Consider the following 20,630-nt stretch of genomic DNA (forward strand, 5'->3'; position numbering starts at 1 on the left):
TCAACATCTCGACGTTCACTCGTAAATTTCTAAATTATTATCCTCTCTTTTGTTTCCAGTTTGAATAGTAGAACTCAGGACAGCGGCGCTATCGACGCTGAGCTCTGGAGAGTCTCTCTTGTCCCAATACCCACATCTTTCATTCACCTGAGGAAGTGCTTTTGTTCTCTATATAAGGCCAAGTTTTGAGACAGATTGTTTACGGAGCATATGACGGGGGAATCCCAAATAATTGATCTAGTCATAACATTGTGAGCTACCTGCTCTTTAGTGCCCTGACCGCTCTACGCGCATGCCCAGCCCACTCATTGTATCCAATAGTTCTACAAACAACTGGCTGTAACTAGAGCCCCAATCGTTGCAAGACTGGATAGTTTTGCTGAATATAAATCACCCTCTCCCCCGGAAGATTTCCTGCGGCTTAGGAAACTCAGCCTCCTCTTGCACTAAACTGCTCATAAGTTTCTGTACGAGCGCCTCCAACTTCACGATGACGACTCGATACCGAGTTGAATGTAAGACTCGCCTAACTTTAGGGTCCCTCTGTTGATCCCCTCAAGTGTAATATGGCTAACTTCCGACGTTTAGATGCTCTTAAGGTTGGTCCTGAGACATCCACAGCCTGATGTACTGTTCAGGAACATCTCGATAATTGGGGGAGCATTCTTTTGACCTACCAATTCCATGGCTAACTTTGCTCCTTGTGGTATAGTCTCACCGCAGGGACCAGCTGGTAAGTTTTGTGGCCTTTTTTTTTGAGACTTCCATAGGAAATCACTGACATTACATGAGGGGAATCGATAGATCGAGTGGATAAAGGTATAGCCTCCTTTCCAATACTCTTTTTTGTATTTTCCGCCTATATATCACGCTAGGGGCGGAGTTAAGCAACTGGCAGGGATATTTACCCTTCACAAAACTATGACTTATCCAAACTGCAGGGACTTCTTGCTGTTCCTTTCGTACTACATTCGCAACCAACTGCACTGTACCAAGAGAACAGTCCCAGCCTTGCTCTTCTTGCCGCCAGAACTCATGACCGTTATGTGGAGATCATGCATGATGTGGAAAGCCTCATAGACGACCACAGTAATTTAGCCCTGTGCCTCTACGAATTCTTCTCACACGATTAACATACCCAACACTTCGATTGTGCTAATTCGTGATACAGTCAGCCATCAGAAAAGTGGAACCAGCCATCGTTCGAAATTGAAGCTTCTAGTCCCTAGCATTGGAAACTTCTTCACTCCTCTACCTTTGGCTGACGCCTTCAGATATCAGGACAAGAAACGATTCATCAGCAGTCGGCGATTTGTGCCGCCATCTTTCAATGACATTCGCAACATCCTTAACACAGCACAACTATTGGGCCTTCTCCACGGTGGAAAGGTTGAGCTCATCACTTTTGATGGTGACGTGACGCTCTACGACGACGGAGCATCACTGACTGTGGAAAACCCTGTCATTCCACGGATAATCCGTCTCTTGCGCCAAGGGAAGAGAATCGGCATCGTAACCGCTGCTGGATATACCGAGGCATTCAGATATTACGAGCGTCTCCACGGTCTATTAGACAATGTAAACAGCACCCCAGACCTTACCAGTGACCAAAAAAACAGCCTTATAGTAATGGGTGGCGAGAGCAATTTCCTATTTAGGTTTGATAGCTCATCCCCTCATTTCCTCTCTCCTGTCGAACGGAGCGAGTGGCTCCTGGATGAAATGAAACTGTGGAAAGACGAAGATATCGCTGAACTTTTGGATATTGCTGAAACAGCACTCCGTGACTGCATGACAAACCTGAACCTTCCCGCTATCATTGTTCGCAAGCCGCGGGCAGTTGGTATATCTCCACTTGAGGGAAAGCGGATGCAAAGGGAACAGCTTGAGGAGACGGTTCTAGTAGCGCAACAAACGGTCGAATTGTCATCGGTGGGCCACCGCCTCCCGTTTTGTGCGTTCAATGGTAAGTCCATGTCAATTTAGTAACTCCCAAGGGTGTTATGCTATTCCCTTAGCATTACAAATTCAAAGCTCACCACTATTCTCAGGGGGAAACGATGTATTCATCGACATTGGTGATAAATCGTGGGGTGTGCTCGCCTGCCAACGCTACTTTGGCGGAATCGCCCGCTCTAAAACTCTGCATATTGGCGACCAGTTCCTTTCCGCAGGTTCCAATGACTTCAAGGTATGCATTCTTTTTCCTGAACATGAGCAACCGTTCGATAATCCAATGTTAACATTGTTGGCGTTGCCAATACAAACAGGCCCGCCTGGCATGCACCACATCTTGGGTTTCCAATCCGGGGGAAACAGTGCAGTTACTGGATGAGCTCGATGCACTGGAAAATGAAGACATATCTAAATGATATCTACACATCCCTTTCTCCATCTTCCCGCTTACAAGTGCAGAATATTTTTTATTCCAAAATACTCCATATTTTCAATAGCTCGGGGAGCCGATTGGTCGCTTACTTCTCAACGATAGTTTTATTGAGGCGTTTAGAATTCTAAATTTCATGAAAATGGTAGATGCACGTTTTCGCGTATTTACATATCCAGGAAGCAATATGTGATGCTTCGGTCAAATTTTCCAAACAAAGGAAACGACCTAGTTGGCTCCATCCGCTCATCACATATTTCGACGTATTAATCACCATCCTATTTCCGTCTTAAATTGTTCCGGTTCGAACTGCGTCGCAGTACATCCGTGACGGTAAATTTCGAAAGCACTCATTTAATTACTCATAATCTACCTAAACCAACGGCTCGCTCACTACAACAACAATCTTCTGACAATCCTAACCCAGTTCCACTCGTATTCAACACTCCCGCCCGCCCCGCCCCCCAAATCCTCTCCATCCACCAAACGCTGGGCCAATTAAGCGCCTTCCTGCTCCTCCATGATACGCCAGCAGAGTTAGAGGCACAAATCACTTCATTTGCCACATCATTCAATCCACGTCTGAGCTTATATTGGATCCCACGGCTTTATACGGTTGCCCCACCGTCACTACACATAGCGCCTTGCAAGATCTATCCCTTATATTCGGATTCCACACGTCGGTAACAGGGATATATTTTACGAATGCGTTCCGCGAGGACCTCATCCGGCATTGTCGGTTGGTGCATTGTCATTAGGTGCGTTTTCCGAAAATTTGGTTTCCTTCTGGAATAACAATGAGTATGGGAATCGGGAGAACGAAGCATGGAGAGCAAAATGTCAGAGGAATAAATTTCAGGTCGTTTTAGAATTTACGCCTTGTAACTCCATGGATGCATTGTATCCATTTTGCAGCAGGTGTCGATCACCCTAGTTAGTTAATTTTTTGAATTGATAAAATTATTTCTTGGTCGCTGGAATAATCTAGTTCGCTGCTTCCAGCTCTGGATGTGCGAGGTTTAATATCGGATCATCCGTACTCGTAGGGCTCTGAAGAATATCGAGGCAGGCAAATACTAGGTACGCCAACTGTACTAGTAGCTATGCGGTTAAGCAACGCAACAAACCAAGTATACCTGGATGCTTACATCGGCGAGCGTAGTCCATTGGTGACAAACCATGGCGATCGGTGCAGTCAATGTTAACTTTACCAGTGCGAAGCAGGAGTGCCACTGCTTCTATCCACTGGTTTATTATAGCATATGACAGTGGTGTCCGGCCCTTATTGTCCCTTGAGTCAAGGTCAACTCTGCCGGTCCGAATGAGTTCTGTGACGCAGTATTCGTGTCCCACTTCTGCAGCATATGACAGTGGCGTTCGGCCCTTATTGTCCCTTGAGTCAAGGTCAACTCTGCTGTCCTGAATGAGTTCTGTGATGCACTCTGCATTTCCCGCTCTTGCAGCATATGACAGTGGTGTCCGGCCCTTATTGTCCCTTGAGTCAAGGTCAACTCTGCCGGTCCGAATGAGTTCTGTGACGCAGTATTCGTGTCCCACTTCTGCAGCATATGACAGTGGCGTTCGGCCCTTATTGTCCCTTGAGTCAAGGTCAACTCTGCTGTCCTGAATGAGTTCTGTGATGCACTCTGCATTTCCCGCTCTTGCAGCATATGACAGTGGTGTCCGGCCCTTATTGTCCCTTGAGTCAAGGTCAACTCTGCTGTCCTGAATGAGTTCTGTGATGCACTCTGCATTTCCCGCTCTTGCAGCATATGACAGTGGTGTCCAGCCCTTATTGTCCCTTGAGTCAAGGTCAACTCTGCTGTCCTGAATGAGTTCTGTGACGCAGTCTGTGTTTCCCGCTTCTGCAGCATATGACAGAGGTGTTCGGCCAGCATCATCCCGTGAGTTAGGATCAACTTCAGGGTTCGCAAGCAACAGCTTGATAACTCTCTGATCCACTGAACAATAACTAGCATTTGAAAGCGGTGTCCGGCCATCCTGATCCCTGGTATCTGGAAGCCATCTCCCTGTTTCAAGCAGAAAATCAAGCATTCTCTCACTGCAATGAATTGCAACATATGAAAGAGGGCTAACTCCATCAACAAGTCTGAACCTGAGTTTAAATTGGTCCCGTAAGTATTTGGATTTAGGTATATCATCACATAAACTTCCATATAGTTGGTGAACCCGAGATGTGGTGGGTAGTGCTTCTGCTTGGGCTTTCAGAATTGCCCGCAAGGCGTTATCGTTGCCCCTCGAAATAGCCACGAAAAGTGGGGTAACCCAGAATGAGGGTTCTGCCTCGAGATATGATAGCTTGGACGGGAGAATCCTGATGAGGTTTGACAAATTTGCTGCCGCTGCCACATACAAAGGGCTAGCCTCTCGATTTGTAGTTAATGCTAAAAACAGACTAGTCCCGTACTTTTCAAGAAACGGCACTTGGGTTATCCCTTCCCCTTCGGCTATATCAGCGTGATACAGGATTCTTCGTGTAGCATATCCTATGAATGACGTCCAATGAGTAGAAGAACAAGAAGGGAATTTATCTGGACCAAAATAATTGTTGATTATGAAGTTGTGGCAGCATTGCTTCAGCCGCTCGTGGCTCTGTCCGATAATGTTATCCCCAAGATTGGGATCAACCGATTCCAGTCCGTGTTCCCCAAGGAGAAAGTCCCTTACTGACTGGTGTATGAATTGCATAGTTCGATTTCTGGACCCGATCGCTTCGGCTAGACCTTTGGAGCAATTAAGAAGATATTTCACTACTCTATCAGGCTGGATATCAATCGCCTCCCTGGTTGGAATGTCCTCATCGCTTGTGCCAGAGAGTATCGCCAAGTATAATTCTTCAGGGGAGAGGAGACGTTTTGCAAAGAGCAACCATTGCATGCAAAGCAAAAACTTTTCGTTGTTCTGTTTGTTCCGCGTCAAGATGTTACGGAACAGCATGTGTAGGTCATCAGGGATGGCTAGCAGCGTTTTCTGCAGCTGTCTTGGAGAACAACCTTCATCATTCTCCTTGTTCAGCATATCCACAACAAGGACAACCCACATGAATACACCCGAAGCCTTTCGTTGGAGCTCAGTTCTAACTGCTTGAGCGGTACGGTCTGTGCCGATTCTTAATTCGCTAGCTACGTACCTGGTAATGTCGCTGCTGTGCCCGGCATGGAGTTCAAGGTTCAGGCTAAGATGTTCTGGGATTGAAATATTGGGGTAGTGGCGGGATGTAACACAGACTCGAAAGCATGTCTTCCATTTGATGGCAAATTTCACACATAGATGATAAAGGAACATCAATATACGCCTAGCTTGTGAATCATCATCGCATTCATCCAATGCATCAATGAAGCATATCACAGGCGACTCCCCAAGGGCTTTGACTGCATCCGTGAAAAGATCTTTCAGCAATTCAATGTTCCACTCAAAACTGTCATTAGTTTTCCAAGTTTCAAGCTTAGGGGAGCAAAGGATCTTCCGGAGCTGTGGCAGTTTTGTAAGAAGTTGATACAATAGCGATCGAAACATCCCAACGGTGGTCTTCTCTAAGGGACCGCCTCGCGCGTGAAAAAAATAGGATATGACGCTCCTGTTTCCCCCGGCTTCCGAAGAAACATCCACCGCAAATTTCATCAAAGTCGACTTTCCTGCCCCTGGCTTTCCCTTGATCCATAACAGTCCATGGTGTGCCTCACGATGAGCCGTGCGAAGCCAGTTCTCATACTGAGGCGTCTCCAGCAGCCACCCACATGTCTCGTCATGAGCCGTCTTAATGGACCTTATGCGACCATCTATTAGGTCAAATTTCAACGATTTTACAATCTTCTGTATCTTTTCTTCGTCGGAACAGGAGACTACCTGGTGTTGCTCTGTGGAATCAAAACTGGGAACCGTTAGAGAGAGGAGTATTCATTTAGCTATCTACTCGGTTCTAAACACGTACTTCGCGGGTTTACGTGACCTGGCAATCGGCAGGTAGCAGATAAGCTGCCTTGCGTATGCTGCCGCCGCTGCCGCCGCGTATCCTTGCCATTTGTCATTTTTGTGGGTATCGCAGTAGTCCGCTATGCCACGGATAACGAGGAAAGGGAGGTCGGTAATGCCTGCTGCCTCTGTCTCAAAACAAAGTACTTGGTACTGTTCTGCGAGTTTGTCCCTCAAGACGGCATCTCTTACAATCTTCTCGCCGGATGCGATCGTTCCTCTATGCACCCGCAAATACGATTCGTCACCTTCGTTGTCCTCGGGCCGTTGGACTAGCTGAGAAAGGTCGCATTCATCACAAGATTGTTTTTGCCCAACGTGGGTGTAGTTCTTTTTGAATAGGTGATCCTGACCTCGGCCAGGATACATATACTTTCGGAGATTTTTATTTCCCGTTTTGATCCTCTTAATATCTGTCAAAATAGGGTCTTGGAGTAACCTGACCCGATTTGCTGCCAGGGCTTGAGCGGCATTGAGGAGCACCGCTGGCGGTAAAGGGAGAGAGCTGGTACATTCAAACCGGCCATCTGTGGCTTTTCCACGATCATACTGCACTGCACCAGAATTGCCGTCTACCGGTTTGCTGACCACAACATCCCCAAGCCGGATCGCTCCATTGTCAGTCGTCACTGGAACACCACCTCCGACACCAACTAACAACCCAAATTTTATGTTCCTGTACGTCCTCTGCATCTGAGTGATAGTCATAGCCGAGGCCGTAGATCCAGTAGCATGGATTCCTGCAATGACCACATTGTGCCCTTCGATACTTCCAAGATTGTACACATTGGAGTCTATAGGATCCTGGGATAAATTCGCATGCTCCTGGTCGAGCATCTCCAACGCCGCCGTTTGCTCCACCTCCAACGCACAGATCCACCCAATCGTGTAATCCTCGTGCCTCAACTTCCGCCTCGGGATAAGGGGCCTCGGGGTAAGGGCTTTATCCGTCTGGCTACTCGCAGAACTAATAATATTCCCTCTCTGTGTTCCTCGAGCTGATGGCTCCACCGCTCCCCATATATCCTGTGACATCCTGGTAGACTTCTGCTGTAGGAAGGGAGAGTAAAGATGAAGGGCGGCTGGGTATGGTATGTTTTCGCACCAATTATAAACAACTCTGAAGGATGTTGGACAGATTCAAACTCAACGCAACTATGTTTCTTTACCAGACTGAATCAGCTGGGTGACGAGATCTGAAGGAAGTGCTAGTAAATAAATAGAAAAAAAAGCAGGAGAGGGGTTGGAGGAACCCTTCGCGGGGTGACAAGTTAGTATTTAGTGAACCGCTTTAGCTGTATGTCAGCACAGCCTTGGGCTTCATACCTTGAGGCCATAACACAAATCAGCCAATGAATTTTCGACACAAAGCTGACGGCGGCAGCAGGGGCTAATCCGATGCGCTGTTAAACCTGGCAAGTACGGCTTGCCGGGATAGCGGTTGGTAGTGGTGTGGTATAAGAGTCTACTATAGGTTGATGGAGGCCGGGAATTTCGGATTTGATAGAATCGGACATGTTTGCCGGCTTTGAAAGTCTTAGAGCGACGATCTCCGTCGACTCTTTTATTCTATGTACATACATGTATTCCATCAAACGTACATGGGCTATAGCAGGGGCTTCTGGGTACGCCGCCCGCTCTCACAGGCAAAAAGGAGAAATCCGAAATGAGCGAGACTGTACATTCATTAGCTGGCTGATTGAGAAACGTAGACGAAGAGAAACGAAAGATAACTTCGTATCCACCGAGCGGAACTCCTGTGGATATATCTATCTACAGCATTTGCGATAGACTCGAATACTTCCATAATTTGAGTAAAAGCATCTCCACTTCCCCGCACTTCCTGTGCAGCATAGTTGCCGTTGATGTGACAACAAAGCGTCGTCCACGATGCTGGGCACGCTCAGATAACCCGGTAGTCACGCTGCCAATTTACAGCAAGATGTTCCAGCAGCTTCCTGGCTAGTGCTGTAACGGTGGAAATACCATGTGAAATGGAGATCCTAAGGGTTTGACGAACGTTTCTCTCTTCCGGATCTGTGATAATGGTTTGTTAGAGATCCGGCCGATGTGACGGCACAACAAACGCAGGAGCATTGATATCTCAGATCGCTAGTATATGGAGAATCAAATGAGTGTACTTATGCTGTGCGGCCATTCATCTTGAGATCCATGTAAATTCCTTGACGACATGTAGTTCTCGATAACGGCACTTCCCGCTGATTGATAGGGGCTATGGCGGTGTTAAGCCCTAAACTGGCCCCGATAAGGTTAGCGATCGCTGCGGAAGTTCGCGTCACATGAATGCGGCTCCCGAACACCCTCCAACGTCCAACGTCCAACGTCCAACAACGTCGACGACGATATCTATACCAAACAACTTCTTCCTCGTTTCCATCATCGACCGATCTGCACTACTTGTCGGCTGTAGCCCGCAGCAGTTTTTTGCTAGGCAGCACTCCCGTTGCGCTGAAAGAACCCTTGCTCTCTGGCGCTAGCTGCCCACGTTGTGCCAGTTTCAATCTCACGCCCCACCTTGGGATCGTCATTGGTGCTGGTTCATGGCCTGGAAAGGCTGGGTGAACAGCTTCCAGTAGAACAGCTTAGAAATTGAACGAGTTGAGAAATTCGGCCATATCCATCAATTGCTACTGGGCCCTTCCCACGGGCGATTAATCTCCCGATATATTTTTTTTAACAATATTTATTTTGTAATTTATTTATTTATTTGATCTGGAATGAGTAGTATGCGCTTGCCGATGGACAACGAGCTGGAAGATGTCTCCTCCATCCTCTAACATTTCTATCTCGTCATATCGAATGTCTTCCAGCGCATCCGCTTCCCATATCCCTTCCGGTCTACCCTCTGAGGATCACAGCGTCATCAATACTAGCCCCAAGCAACATGCTTGGTCTACCAACCATCCCGGTTCGACATCAACTACATCCCCCACCGAATCTGTTACTCTAGACCCACTCCAGGCCTCGTTTGCTTCCCCGTCCTTGACCCTTTCTTCTTCTTCTAACTCCCCCGCTCTCATCTGCTCACATATTCCCCCAACCTCATCGCCGCTCAGTGAACCCTCCACCCTCTTCACCATGGCGTCCTTTGTTGGGCGCGTTTTCGTGTTTCTGTTCCATATCGTTCCAAGCGTCCTATACTGGGCTATTACTTTCACAACAATCACGCTTCCAACTTGGCTATTCACATTGTTTTCCATGAGCTTGACCTTTACCATGAACTTCACAACACTGTACGTACTTGCCCCAGACCTTTCCGCTACATATATCCTACTTTCTCTACTCAACCCAATTGCTAATGTACTATACCAGCCTCATCATTCTTCTAGTCTTAGTGTCAACAATCAGCTGGTTTATTCGCTACCGATTCCTAAATATGTACTCCCGCCTTCCGCCTGAACCTCAGCGAAAAGAACCCCAAATCGATCTCTTCCCTGATACCCAGGCTGGTGACTCGAAACCTGGACTGGCCAACTACCTAGACGAATTTCTGAGCGCAATCAAGGTATTTGGATACCTGGAACGCCCTGTTTTCCACGAATTGACACGCACTATGCAAACGAAGAAATTGATTGCCGGGGAGACATTATTACTGGAAGAAGAGAAAGGGTTTTGCCTCGTTGTGGATGGTGCTGTTCAGATATTCGTAAAATCCATTCGAGGAGGCCAGGATGAATATAGGAGGAGCCCTACAGCCGATTGTAACGACGCAGAAGAATCAATGGAAGAAGAGGAACGCAACGATCGCCGGCATCAGGGATATCAATTGTTAACAGAGGTAAAAAATGGAGCCTCAATGTCGTCTCTATTCTCTATTCTGTCCCTTTTTACGGAGGATATCAAGTTACGTCATAGTGAGGACACGGAGTCTAGCACCTTAAGCATCGACCCAACACGGAGCGCGCCGCCTATCCCAATGGCTTCTCCTCCTTTAGCGGAGAGCCCAATGGCACCAAATTTCCAGGGATTCAAAGAAACTCCCCCTCGAGTGAATGGAAACCCTGTACCGTTACCAGCCGTTCCTCATCTTGCACTTGAAGATAGTCATGCGTCCTTTCAAAGTGAACTTCACACCCACCAGTATAGGCCGAAGAGGGCAAGAAAGCCGAAAGAAAAAAAATCTGTGCATCCTGACATCGTGGCACGCGCAATGGTTGACACGACCATTGCCATTATTCCTGCAAGCGCCTTCCACCGCTTGACCCGAGTCTATCCTGGAACTACCGCGCACATCATCCAAGTTATTCTTACCAGACTTCAGCGGGTTACATTCGCCACCGCACATTCGTATTTAGGTTTGTCTACAGAAGTTCTTGGCATTGAGAGGCAGATGAATAAATACACCTCTTATGATCTTCCCAACCATCTTCGCGGCGCGGCGCTAGATAGACTCAAAGATAAATTCACCAAGGAAAGGGATCGACTCGGCCCGGATGAAGTCACAAAAGGTATCGCGCTGCACAATCCCTCGGCGAGCGGAAGACGTCGTTCCAGTAGCTCTTTACGGAAAGATGCTGCATTATCTGCGAAGCTTTCGGCTGTACATGCAAGGCACTCAGTGCAAAATGTATCACGTGTCTCTGAGAAAGAGAGTAGCGGTGTGAGCCCTGGAGATTTACTTTCCACGATTCACCTCTCCCGATATGGACCTCAATACGGGTCCGAGCGTCTCAGGGGCTTGGCTCATACGCATGAATATCCTGCGCCTCTAAATAGCCCTAGAGAGGCTTTCCCTTCGCCGACACTACAAGCAGAACCGCTCCCATTTAGCCTATCAGCACAAAGTCCCCCATTTCATAGACAGGAGTCGATCGATGAGGATTTAATTTTCCGTGAATCCATTCTCGACTGCATGATGACGGCTCTCGGCCTTACAGGGAGCACGAACGAGGCGTTGCGCAAAACCCATAATTCTGGAGAGGCATCTCCGCAGGTAGTGTCGTATGATTTCAAACGGCAGAAAGCCGTCTTTAATAATGCTTTCGGCTTTATCGACCCGTATGATTCATTTGGCGACGGCGACTCTGAATCACTCATGTCGATGTCCGTGACCAGTGCTGGTGGAACATCACCTGTGGCCAACCTCAAAGCGGAGCTGCGGGACGAGATTGAAATTGTTTTTTTCCCGAAAGACTCTTTACTCGTCGAGCAAGGAGAACGCAACCCGGGCCTTTACTATGTTATAGATGGATTCTTGGACGTTTGCATACCGGTTAATAATAGAGGTGAAGATCTGCTGAGCTCTCCTGATGTGTCCGGCCTTCGATCGAATGGGTTATTCGAACCGCTTAAAAGGCCCACAGCATCTCGCGCTTCATCCGCCATAAGGGGTGGCCAAAGTCAACGGAAAGGGCCTACTAGGCGCAAATCTTTATATATGGTAAAACCTGGCGGTATTGATGGATACCTTGGGTCTATCACTTCGTACAGGTCTTTCACCGATGTTACAGCGAAAACGGACGTTTATGTTGGCTTCTTGCCACGGGCATGCCTAGAGAGGATTGCTGACAGACATCCACTTGTCCTTCTCACAATGGCCAAGCGGCTGACCAATGTCCTTCCTCGTCTCATTTTGCATATCGACTTTGCCCTGGAATGGGTTCAAGTCAATGCTGGAGAGGTCATTCATCACCAAGGTGACGAGAGTGATGCGATTTACATTGTCCTTAATGGCCGGCTCCGGTCTGTTTGGGAAAGGGGGGATGGCAATGTGAGCGTCATGGGAGAGTATGGCCAAGGTGATAGTGTCGGAGAGTTGGAAGTAATGACTGAGTCGTCCCGGCCCGCGACCCTTCATGCGATCCGCGATACGGAATTAGCTAAATTCCCCAGAACGCTCTTTAACAGTCTTGCGCAGGAACATCCCAGTATTGCAATACAAATATCGAAACTTATTGCCCAGAGGATGAGACATCTTATCCATGACCCACTTATGGAGAAACCTACCGACAAAGGTACACACGAGAGCGCAATGACCGGGACGTCGACTTTGAATCTCCGAACAGTTGCCGTGTTACCAGTTACAGCCGGGGTTCCCGTTGTGGAATTCGGAAATCGACTATTGAATGCGTTCAACCAGATCGGGGTCACCAACGGAGTAGCTGCTCTTCATCAAGCTCATATCTTAAATCACCTTGGACGCCATGCATTCAGCAGGATGGGCAAATTAAAGCTTTCCCAATATCTAGCAGACCTGGAAGAAAAATATGGTATGTTACTTTACGTTGCGGATACAAATGTTAACGCGCCATGGACCCAAACTTGTATTGCCCAGGCAGACTGCATCCTCCTGGTTGGAGTTGCTGAAGATTCTCCCAGTATTGGCGAGTATGAACGGTTCCTTCTTGGTATGAAGACCACCTCCAGGAAAGAACTCGTGCTCTTGCACCTAGAGAGATACTCTCCTCCAGGTCTGACCAGACAATGGTTAAAAAATCGCATGTGGATCAATGGGGGACACCATCACATCCAAATGTCGTTCCGCCCAGCCACCGAACCCACGCATCCTGTGACAAAGCGCTTTGGTACCGTGTTAAAACAGAGAGTTCAAGTTTTGCAAGCTGAGATTCAAAAGTATACTTCTCGTCGTATCCACCAGACCCCGCTCTACTCCGCAACGACTCCATTCAAAGGCGACTTCCATCGGCTCGCCCGTCGCCTCTGCGGCAAATCGGTTGGATTAGTTCTGGGAGGCGGAGGGGCACGCGGTATTGCCCACATCGGAATCATAAAAGCCCTGGAGGAGGCTGGCGTCCCAATCGATATGGTTGGAGGTACGTCAATAGGCGCCTTCGTTGGCGCTCTGTACGCAAGGGATGCCGATGTCGTACCTATGTATGGTCGTGCGAAGAGATTTGCCGGCCGCATGGGAAGTATCTGGCGCTTCGCTCTCGATCTCACCTACCCATCCGCCTCATACACCACCGGCCACGAATTTAACCGCGGCATCTTCAAAGCCTTTGGCGACAGCCAAATCGAAGACTTCTGGCTTGAATTCTACTGCAACACAACAAACATCAGCAAATCGCGCAACGAATTTCACTCCTCCGGCTACGTATGGCGCTACGTGCGAGCCTCGATGTCCCTCGCCGGCCTCCTCCCTCCCTTGTGCGACGAGGGCAACATGCTCTTAGACGGCGGCTACGTTGACAACCTGCCTGTTGCCCGCATGAAGTCACAAGGGGCAGATGTCATCTTCGCCATCGATGTCGGCTCCATCGACGACAACACCCCACAAGCCTACGGTGACTCGTTATCCGGTTTCTGGGCGCTTGTCAATCGCTGGAACCCTTTCTCGTCGCTCGCGAACCCACCCACACTTTCTGAAATCCAGGCCCGCCTCGCGTACGTCTCCTCTTTCAGTGCATTGGAGACGGCAAAAACTACACCCGGTTGTCTATATATGCGGCCGCCTGTTGATGCATTTGGGACACTGGATTTCGCTAAGTTTGATGAGATCTATCAAGTTGGCTATGCGTATGGGAAGGAATTTTTGGAGAAGTTGAAGAACGAGGGTGGGTTACCATTACCAGAGGAGACGGATGAAAAGAGGAATTTAAGAAGAACTATGGCGCCTAGGAGGGCGAGCATTTAGTTTCATTTTATATGAGGGGTTGTAAATTTTTATTTGAGGGTTGGTGATGGTATGTGTTTTGCATATCTGTAAATTATCTTAGATTGCGGGTATATATGCGTATTCTTTTCAACCTACTAACTACTCTTGCGCTGTAACTTGTTCTCCGTCAGATTTCTCCATGACAAATTTGAGCGACTTTGTTTCGTTTTCTCCTTGTGTCATTTCTTTCCTTCTTCCCCCCCTTCTTTTCTTTCCTTTTCCTTTTCCTTCTTCTAGTTCCCTTCCCCCCACTACGGAGTTCATTCTGGTCAGAGATATCACTGGCTGTGTCCCGGGTCGACTTACCATTATTATGAAATATTCCTAATCACTGGCGTTTCCTCTTGCTTTGTGTGGCCGGCTTCAGGCATATATATATATATATGATACATAAACCCTATAAATCTCGACATGAGTTGACATGTGAATAGCTGCAGCTTATAGTGCCTGTTTATCAAAAAACGAAGAATCACATGGCTAATACATCATGAGAAGGCCAGAATAGGGGTAACTGAAACGGTGGTGAGTTTGGGCTGGCTGGAATAAAAGGGAGCGGAAAAGAACATGTACTGTACAAAACATGCCAGTAAGTGGATTAGACCAAAGTACGGATTATAAGACGATGGTTGGTACATGTCTGCTAGGGAAGAATCACTATTGCAGTCAAAAAAAAAAAAAAAAAAAAAGGTATAAAATGGAAATATAGTAAGTTGCAATCAACGTAATGTCAGTGACAAACTCTTGTGTGTCTCGTTTCCAGTGCCCTAGGCCCCGCCCCTCTCAATGGATGTGCAATTTGGTAACTGGCATAAGTCAATTTCAATTCCATACAGTCGACCAAGTGGTTAGGCCTCGGGCGTTATTCGCGGTGACTTCGAACGTGTCCGGGTGGATATTCCATTACCGGACTCTGCAGCTGAGCTTGGATGCAGGCCCGCGTTCCTGAACATTTTCTTGTTTGACCCGCTCCCTCGCTTGTGAGCGCCCTTGCCTCCACTTCCTGTCGCTTGATCTCCGTCATGCGCCTCCTTCACTTCCACCTCAACTTCATCGGAATCCTCAATATCCTCATCGTCATCATAACATTCCTCCCCTTCGCTACTTGTGGAGCCAACGAGCGTACTCATGCCCGCATCCATCCCCTTCCCCGCGGAAGAATTCCCAGACCCCATCTCGCCAGTGAGACTTCTCTGCCCCGAAACGGGGTCCCATGCCCCGTCCTCACCCCCTCTTGAACCAGGTCTAGATGCCTGGGAAACTTCATGAATTAGACGTGCATGATCGCTCTTGTTCCGATCCCAGCTGCGGTCAGCCTGGCCGTCACAGGCGCCAGCGTCGTCTCCACTACTGCGGCTACGGTGAGTTGTTGAGACAGTTGCTGCGGTGCTTGCAGCTGCAGCTTCTTGAATGCCCGTGAGAGCTTTTGTTGTTTCACTTTCTTCACCGTTCAAGGCGCCGCATGAGCCGCAGCGCCAGCGGCCGATCTCTTCAAGGCTCCGGACGCCCGGTGCAGCTTGGCCGTTGACCAGGCGGCATTGAGTGCATATCAGTGCAAGACGGTTCTTCGCGAGTGTTTCATCTTCGCCTAGTAGGACGTCGAGGATTCTGTCGTACCAGTGAGGTTGAAGTTGGGAGGCGTGAAATTGTTGCGGTTGAGAGGGTGGGAAGGCATTGGGAGCGAAGCCAGGTTCGTCGACGGAGGGAGAATTGCCCTGAGCCAACTGTCCTGGTTGGTTGGTATTCGGATTTAAGTTAGATGGGCGTAGTATCCTGCGTTGGTCGTGCATAGGTGGAGATCGAATGGGGGTTGTCGGCACCGAGCCTGGTTGCATTCGTGGGATGTTTGCCGTTGGGGGAGGAGGGATTCCCGTTCTCCCACCTGCGGCTGGCAGCGGGAGTGACGCTCTCATTCGTGGGTCTCTCTTTTTACTAGCTACTGGTCCTTCTACTCCGGAAGCCGTGCCCTGCTGAGATTCGGGGCGCTTGGGTGAGTCCCCACCATACTTTTCCAAAAGTTGTTGGGTGGAGTTGTACTTCGTAGCTTCCTTGAGTTTCTCAATAGTTGCATCCCGCTGTTTGTGTAGCTCATCAAGATGGCTGTGCGTGCCGGAGATGCGGTACTGGTAATACTTATCTAGGCCTAGCCGAACAACGTAAATCCTATCTAGAAATTAGACTCTGGGTAGTTTCAGCAATCCAATACAATATTATAAAAGAACGCACAAAACCGGCCCACCTGCCACAGTGGAGTATTCGCAAGGGCCCCAATTTTGCCATCCGAGCACGAGTGTGACGATGATCGAGTAGAGAAGATATGCGAAGGAAGTATACAAGGTCCATAAGACCCTATATCGTCGCGAGCGTTGTCTGTAGCCGTCCAGTCGGGTAGTTGCCCGCGCGATCTTCGCAGATAAGGTGGATAACGTCTTTTCGAACTCCGCTGGCGAAGTACCAGAGCCCTGCCGAGGAACAAAAGTGTCAACATGGGAGCTCAAAACTGTGGGGATGAGCTGGATAATGCTAGCAATACCTTCCATGGCCAGAGGGACACCATGGTCGCTGGGCGTCTAGGAACAAATCAATTTCTTTCCATTTCAATACACTATCCAGGGGATGTTTGCTTGTTTAGCTGCGGTGCGCCATAGAAAAACATGCTGGACGTGTTTGTTCGAAGGCAGATGTCGATTGCCAGGTTGGAAGAGGTGAGGTTGAGCCATCTTATTGGCTGGATGGATGGATACTTAGTCATCGGCATGCTTGGGTGATTGATTAGCTAAAAATAGGCGACTTCTTCTGTCTATGTACAGATCTGTATTTTGCTGGAAATACAGAGCACTCCGTAGAGGAATATCCATCCCGTTGAATTAAGTCTCGGCATGCATCACTTTGAACAGGACATCTGTGGGAGGGCAAATCGTTATTACAGCAAGGCAGTTTCTCATTCTGATACAAAGCGACTGTCTACTCGACACCCGCGTAAATGCTGGCTGGTAACAAACCCTCCTGCAAACATTGAAGTAGATTAGTATAACGCATTTCACCACTTCCTTGTTGACACCCGACCGATCCTCGTTAGCCTGACCATATGATATGGTCCACTTTCAAAGCTGCCAATCTCACACATTCAAAATACAAGAAGGAAGAATACTCTGTAGTGAAAATAGGCTTATTCAAATAGAGTTCAATATCACATGGTCAGGCCAATGAGGATGTGGTGTCAACAAGAAAGTGGTGAAATACATTATTTAGTTCAAATGATCTTCTATATTCAGTATCAAGCCTTTCTTCTTCTCTCTCTTCTTCAACTCAATCAGTTAATATAAGTTAGTGAAAGTCTATAACTTGACTTTGTTATTGGGCGGGGGCCACGATGAAGTTTCAATAAGGCGACCAATACTTATTCTGAGATTATTGGCTTTTAGCAGGTTTCCAACTTTTATCATTTGGCAGAAATCAAAAGATACAGATTGTGAGGTAAGTAAAGTGAGTGTTATGATTAAGTGGGCTGCTACAAAGTGTCTCTAATTTCCCACCTGATGAAGCCATTTTGCCTTTCGTAGTCCTTTATTTGACTCTTTCATACCTACAAACCAGTTGATACATAAACAATGAGCCAAGTTCCGGTCATCGACTCCACGCCTCTGTTCACTTCAGCTTCATTTTCCTCTCCTGAGTGCCTTGCAACGATCTCTCAGATCCATTCTGCTTTCAGCACCTGGGGCATCTGTATCCTTACGGGAACTACTTCCGTCCCTCCAAGCCTCACAAATGCCCTTCAAACAGCTTTGAACAGATTCTTCTCGCTCCCCTCCCAAAAGAAAGAGGAGCTTCATGTAAAGAATGGGGGTTGGGCATGGAGAGGCTACATGCCTTGGGGCGGAGAAGGAACGAAGGGTAATACAGACCAGAAGGAGGGGTTTTATGGAGGCCCAGAATTGAACCCCGACGATGGGCATCCATTGGCAGGTATGCCGACTTACGGGAAGAATCAGTTTCCAGACAGAGACATACCCGAGATGAGGAAATTGGTGTTGAAATACATTGAGAGGGCTACCGAGCTTGGTTTGACAATTAGTGATGCGATCAGTGTGGGTCTGGGTTTGGAGAAGGAAGAAGTGAGGAGGAGGATTTTGGAGCCTGAACCAATACAGCTCTTTCGAGCTTTCAAGTATTTAAAAAGACAGGGTATTGAAACCTGCGGCATCGGAGAGCATTCGGACTTTGGATTTCTAACTATTCTCTCACAAACTGCGGCTGGCCTTCAAGTTGTCTCCCCTTCAGGCGAGTGGGTAGATGTGCCCGTAATTCCAGATTCATTCGTGGTTAATGGTGGGTAGTCAACATATCCAATTTGATGTTGCTCTGTAACTTAGCTAATTTTAATACTTCACAGTTGGTGATATCCTTGACCGCCTCACTTCTGGCCTTTATGTCTCTCCACTTCATCGTGTTTTGCCTCCATCACCTATGTCCGACCGGCTTTCCATTCCATTCTTCTTTGACCCCGCTTGGACAGCTGAGATTCGACCTTTTCCTCTCGCCACTACCGGCAGCCCTGACTCGGCGACGCTCAAACGCTGGCAAGAACGGTCGACGTTTAATAGTCTCCAGGGTATTTGGGGACAATACCTTGGTGTGAAAGTCCAGAAGGTCTTTCCAGATCTTAAATTGCCTGAGTTCCCTGCAGTGAGTAGGGCAAGTACGAGACATTTGATTGAGGTTAAGAAGATTTAAGAAGGGTTTATCACAATATAGGAAGATCAGAGATCATCAGAGAGGAGCATCAAGTGACCAAAACATTTATTCGAAAGAGAATGATTAACGTGTCTTTGGAAGTTAAAACTATTGAGTGGAGTATCTTAACCCGGGGATTTCTTTTCCGAAAACTTTTAAGACTCCGCTAAACCATTTGCTAAAGAATTAGTTCACACTAGTTACGTACGGTACATCAAGACCTTCATGTTGCCTTCAAACCCTCCTGTGCCTCCTGAATCTCCTCCTCCCACCACTCCCTATATATCTTGAGTCGCCTGGTTCTCTCTGCTGCCAGTCTCTTTCCCTCTATTGTTTTCATCAAGCCCTCTATGCACTCCAACTTGTCCACAAAATGCTGTATTGTGTCCTGCATGCGTCTCCCTTTTTCGCCCATCTTCCCCACTGCCCCGCCATATGTAAATGTTCTTCCAATCCCAATGCCTCCAATTGCATCCAAGCGATCTGCATCCTGCACAATCCCTAGCTCAGGAATCTCTTGAACCAACCTTTGCACCTTTTCGCGGCTCTCTGCTGACTTAGTTTCCGCCGAGAACGACACATTGCTGACGACTGTTTGGATCTTCTCTGCTAGAGAGTTGGGCGCCCCAAAGGACACAAGTAGCTCATAGACCATGGTGTCAGCATTGTCGCCAGGTTTGAGGTACTTTTTATCGCCAACATCATGTAAAAGCGAGGAGAGTGTGATGATTAAGGGGTCGTAGCGGGTTGATGAAGAGGGGGAGTCAGGGGCTGACAAAACAGAAGCAATGCGTCGGGCGAGACCTAGGACACGCAGAACGTGGTCAAAGTCATGAGAACTGTCGTAGTGTAACATATACTCTTCAACATATGAGGTAACCTTTTCAACAAGTATAGAGTCAAAGACAAGTGAACTGTTTGTAGAGGGAGAAGCGTATAGTGATGACGCTTTAGGATCCTGCTCAGCATTAGGATCTCGTGTGCGTTGCTATGTTCAAAGATCAGTCAATGTCAACAATGAGGGGAAACTCTTCATACCCCTCCTTGGCAACCGTCTATGCAATTCTTTGACTCCTGGAATTCAAGACCAGTGCTAGCGGAAGCAGTGAGAGGGTTTATACCCTCACAGTTAGAGCATCCCCCACGGCCAGAGCCAGCCATGTGGAAAGGTAATTATATTGAAGATCCGAAAACGGTCAAGGCCCCGGAGCTCCTGAAGAGATGACGCCAATGTGCCTGGAGTCCTGGACCACTTTAGCAGATCTTACCACTGGAGTCTAGGCTTCCAAGGTTCCTGGTTTGGCCGACTAACCGCGTATATAACCCCTGAGCAGTCGCTTACTAAGCGGTTAGTTAGTCAACGAGTGAACTCAGCACCTTTTCTTTTCTCACTCCCGACCATCCATTCTCAAACGACAAACAAACCGGAGCAATGGCTCGTATCCAAAATGGTTTTTGGATGGCGCACTGTCGTATTAGCCCTGGTTGGCGCAAATCTGCATCCGATGGTGGTAGTTGCAGCACGGTAGACGTCGAGCATCTGTCAATCAACCAATGTGTGAAGATTCTTCCAAGGTTACACTCCTGCGTTCGTTGAATTACGATGCGATAGCAGCCACCCATAAACTGCTGCGTGCCGGGACTCTCGGGTTTTCCTTGTCGCTGATGGGCTAGTTGACATTGGTCCCATGTATGCAGTTCAGCAAACGCCGACATTTCAGCCGTTTCGCAGAGGAATTGGGCTGGCGCTTACAAGGTCAAGACGCCCTTAGCCTATCACCAATTTAGGACCCCCTGCCATGTATGCAGAGGAGGGCGACTCAAACGGCTTGTTGGTCACCAGTTCCTTAGACAAGGTAACATGGCGGAAAATGAGGCAGC

The 20,630-nt window shown here is 48.0% G+C and overlaps 6 protein-coding genes across 6 annotated transcripts; 3 read left to right on the forward strand and 3 right to left on the reverse strand.

The window, feature by feature from the left end:
* Window positions 1–490: 490 nt before the first annotated feature.
* HCBG_08433 (IMP-specific 5'-nucleotidase) lies at window positions 491–2,372 on the forward strand (the record flags this gene model as incomplete). Its single annotated transcript, XM_045435482.1, has 7 exons — window positions 491–515; window positions 589–599; window positions 713–733; window positions 942–1,089; window positions 1,172–1,966; window positions 2,052–2,191; window positions 2,271–2,372. 7 exons carry the CDS (start codon window positions 491–493, stop codon window positions 2,370–2,372), a joined length of 1,242 nt encoding a protein of 413 aa, XP_045283974.1.
* Window positions 2,373–3,370: 998 nt separating this feature from the next.
* Window positions 3,371–8,045, reverse strand: HCBG_08434 (pfs domain-containing protein; the record flags this gene model as incomplete). Its single annotated transcript, XM_045435483.1, has 4 exons — window positions 3,371–3,480; window positions 3,535–6,278; window positions 6,339–7,542; window positions 7,633–8,045. 3 exons carry the CDS (start codon window positions 7,412–7,414, stop codon window positions 3,371–3,373), a joined length of 3,930 nt encoding a protein of 1,309 aa, XP_045283975.1.
* Window positions 8,046–9,157: 1,112 nt separating this feature from the next.
* Window positions 9,158–13,994, forward strand: HCBG_08435 (patatin-like phospholipase domain-containing protein; the record flags this gene model as incomplete). Its single annotated transcript, XM_045435484.1, has 2 exons — window positions 9,158–9,633; window positions 9,713–13,994. The coding sequence occupies 2 exons, from the start codon at window positions 9,158–9,160 to the stop codon at window positions 13,992–13,994; spliced, it is 4,758 nt and encodes a 1,585-aa protein (XP_045283976.1).
* Window positions 13,995–14,860: 866 nt separating this feature from the next.
* On the reverse strand, window positions 14,861–16,666 carry HCBG_08436 (uncharacterized protein; the record flags this gene model as incomplete). The annotated part of the gene is made up of 3 exons (XM_045435485.1): window positions 14,861–16,175; window positions 16,239–16,474; window positions 16,546–16,666. The coding sequence occupies 3 exons, from the start codon at window positions 16,567–16,569 to the stop codon at window positions 14,861–14,863; spliced, it is 1,575 nt and encodes a 524-aa protein (XP_045283977.1).
* A 957-nt stretch (window positions 16,667–17,623) lies between these two features.
* On the forward strand, window positions 17,624–18,985 carry HCBG_08437 (2OG-Fe(II) oxygenase; the record flags this gene model as incomplete). Its single annotated transcript, XM_045435486.1, has 2 exons — window positions 17,624–18,344; window positions 18,409–18,985. 2 exons carry the CDS (start codon window positions 17,624–17,626, stop codon window positions 18,747–18,749), a joined length of 1,062 nt encoding a protein of 353 aa, XP_045283978.1.
* Window positions 18,973–20,289, reverse strand: HCBG_08438 (hydrolase; the record flags this gene model as incomplete). Its single annotated transcript, XM_045435487.1, has 3 exons — window positions 18,973–19,737; window positions 20,062–20,090; window positions 20,175–20,289. 3 exons carry the CDS (start codon window positions 20,287–20,289, stop codon window positions 18,973–18,975), a joined length of 909 nt encoding a protein of 302 aa, XP_045283979.1.
* Between the last annotated feature and the right edge of the window lie 341 nt (window positions 20,290–20,630).

The sequence above is a fragment of the Histoplasma capsulatum genome (assembly GCF_000150115.1).
Source record: "Histoplasma capsulatum G186AR genomic scaffold supercont2.15, whole genome shotgun sequence".
Lineage (NCBI taxonomy): Eukaryota > Fungi > Ascomycota > Eurotiomycetes > Onygenales > Ajellomycetaceae > Histoplasma > Histoplasma capsulatum.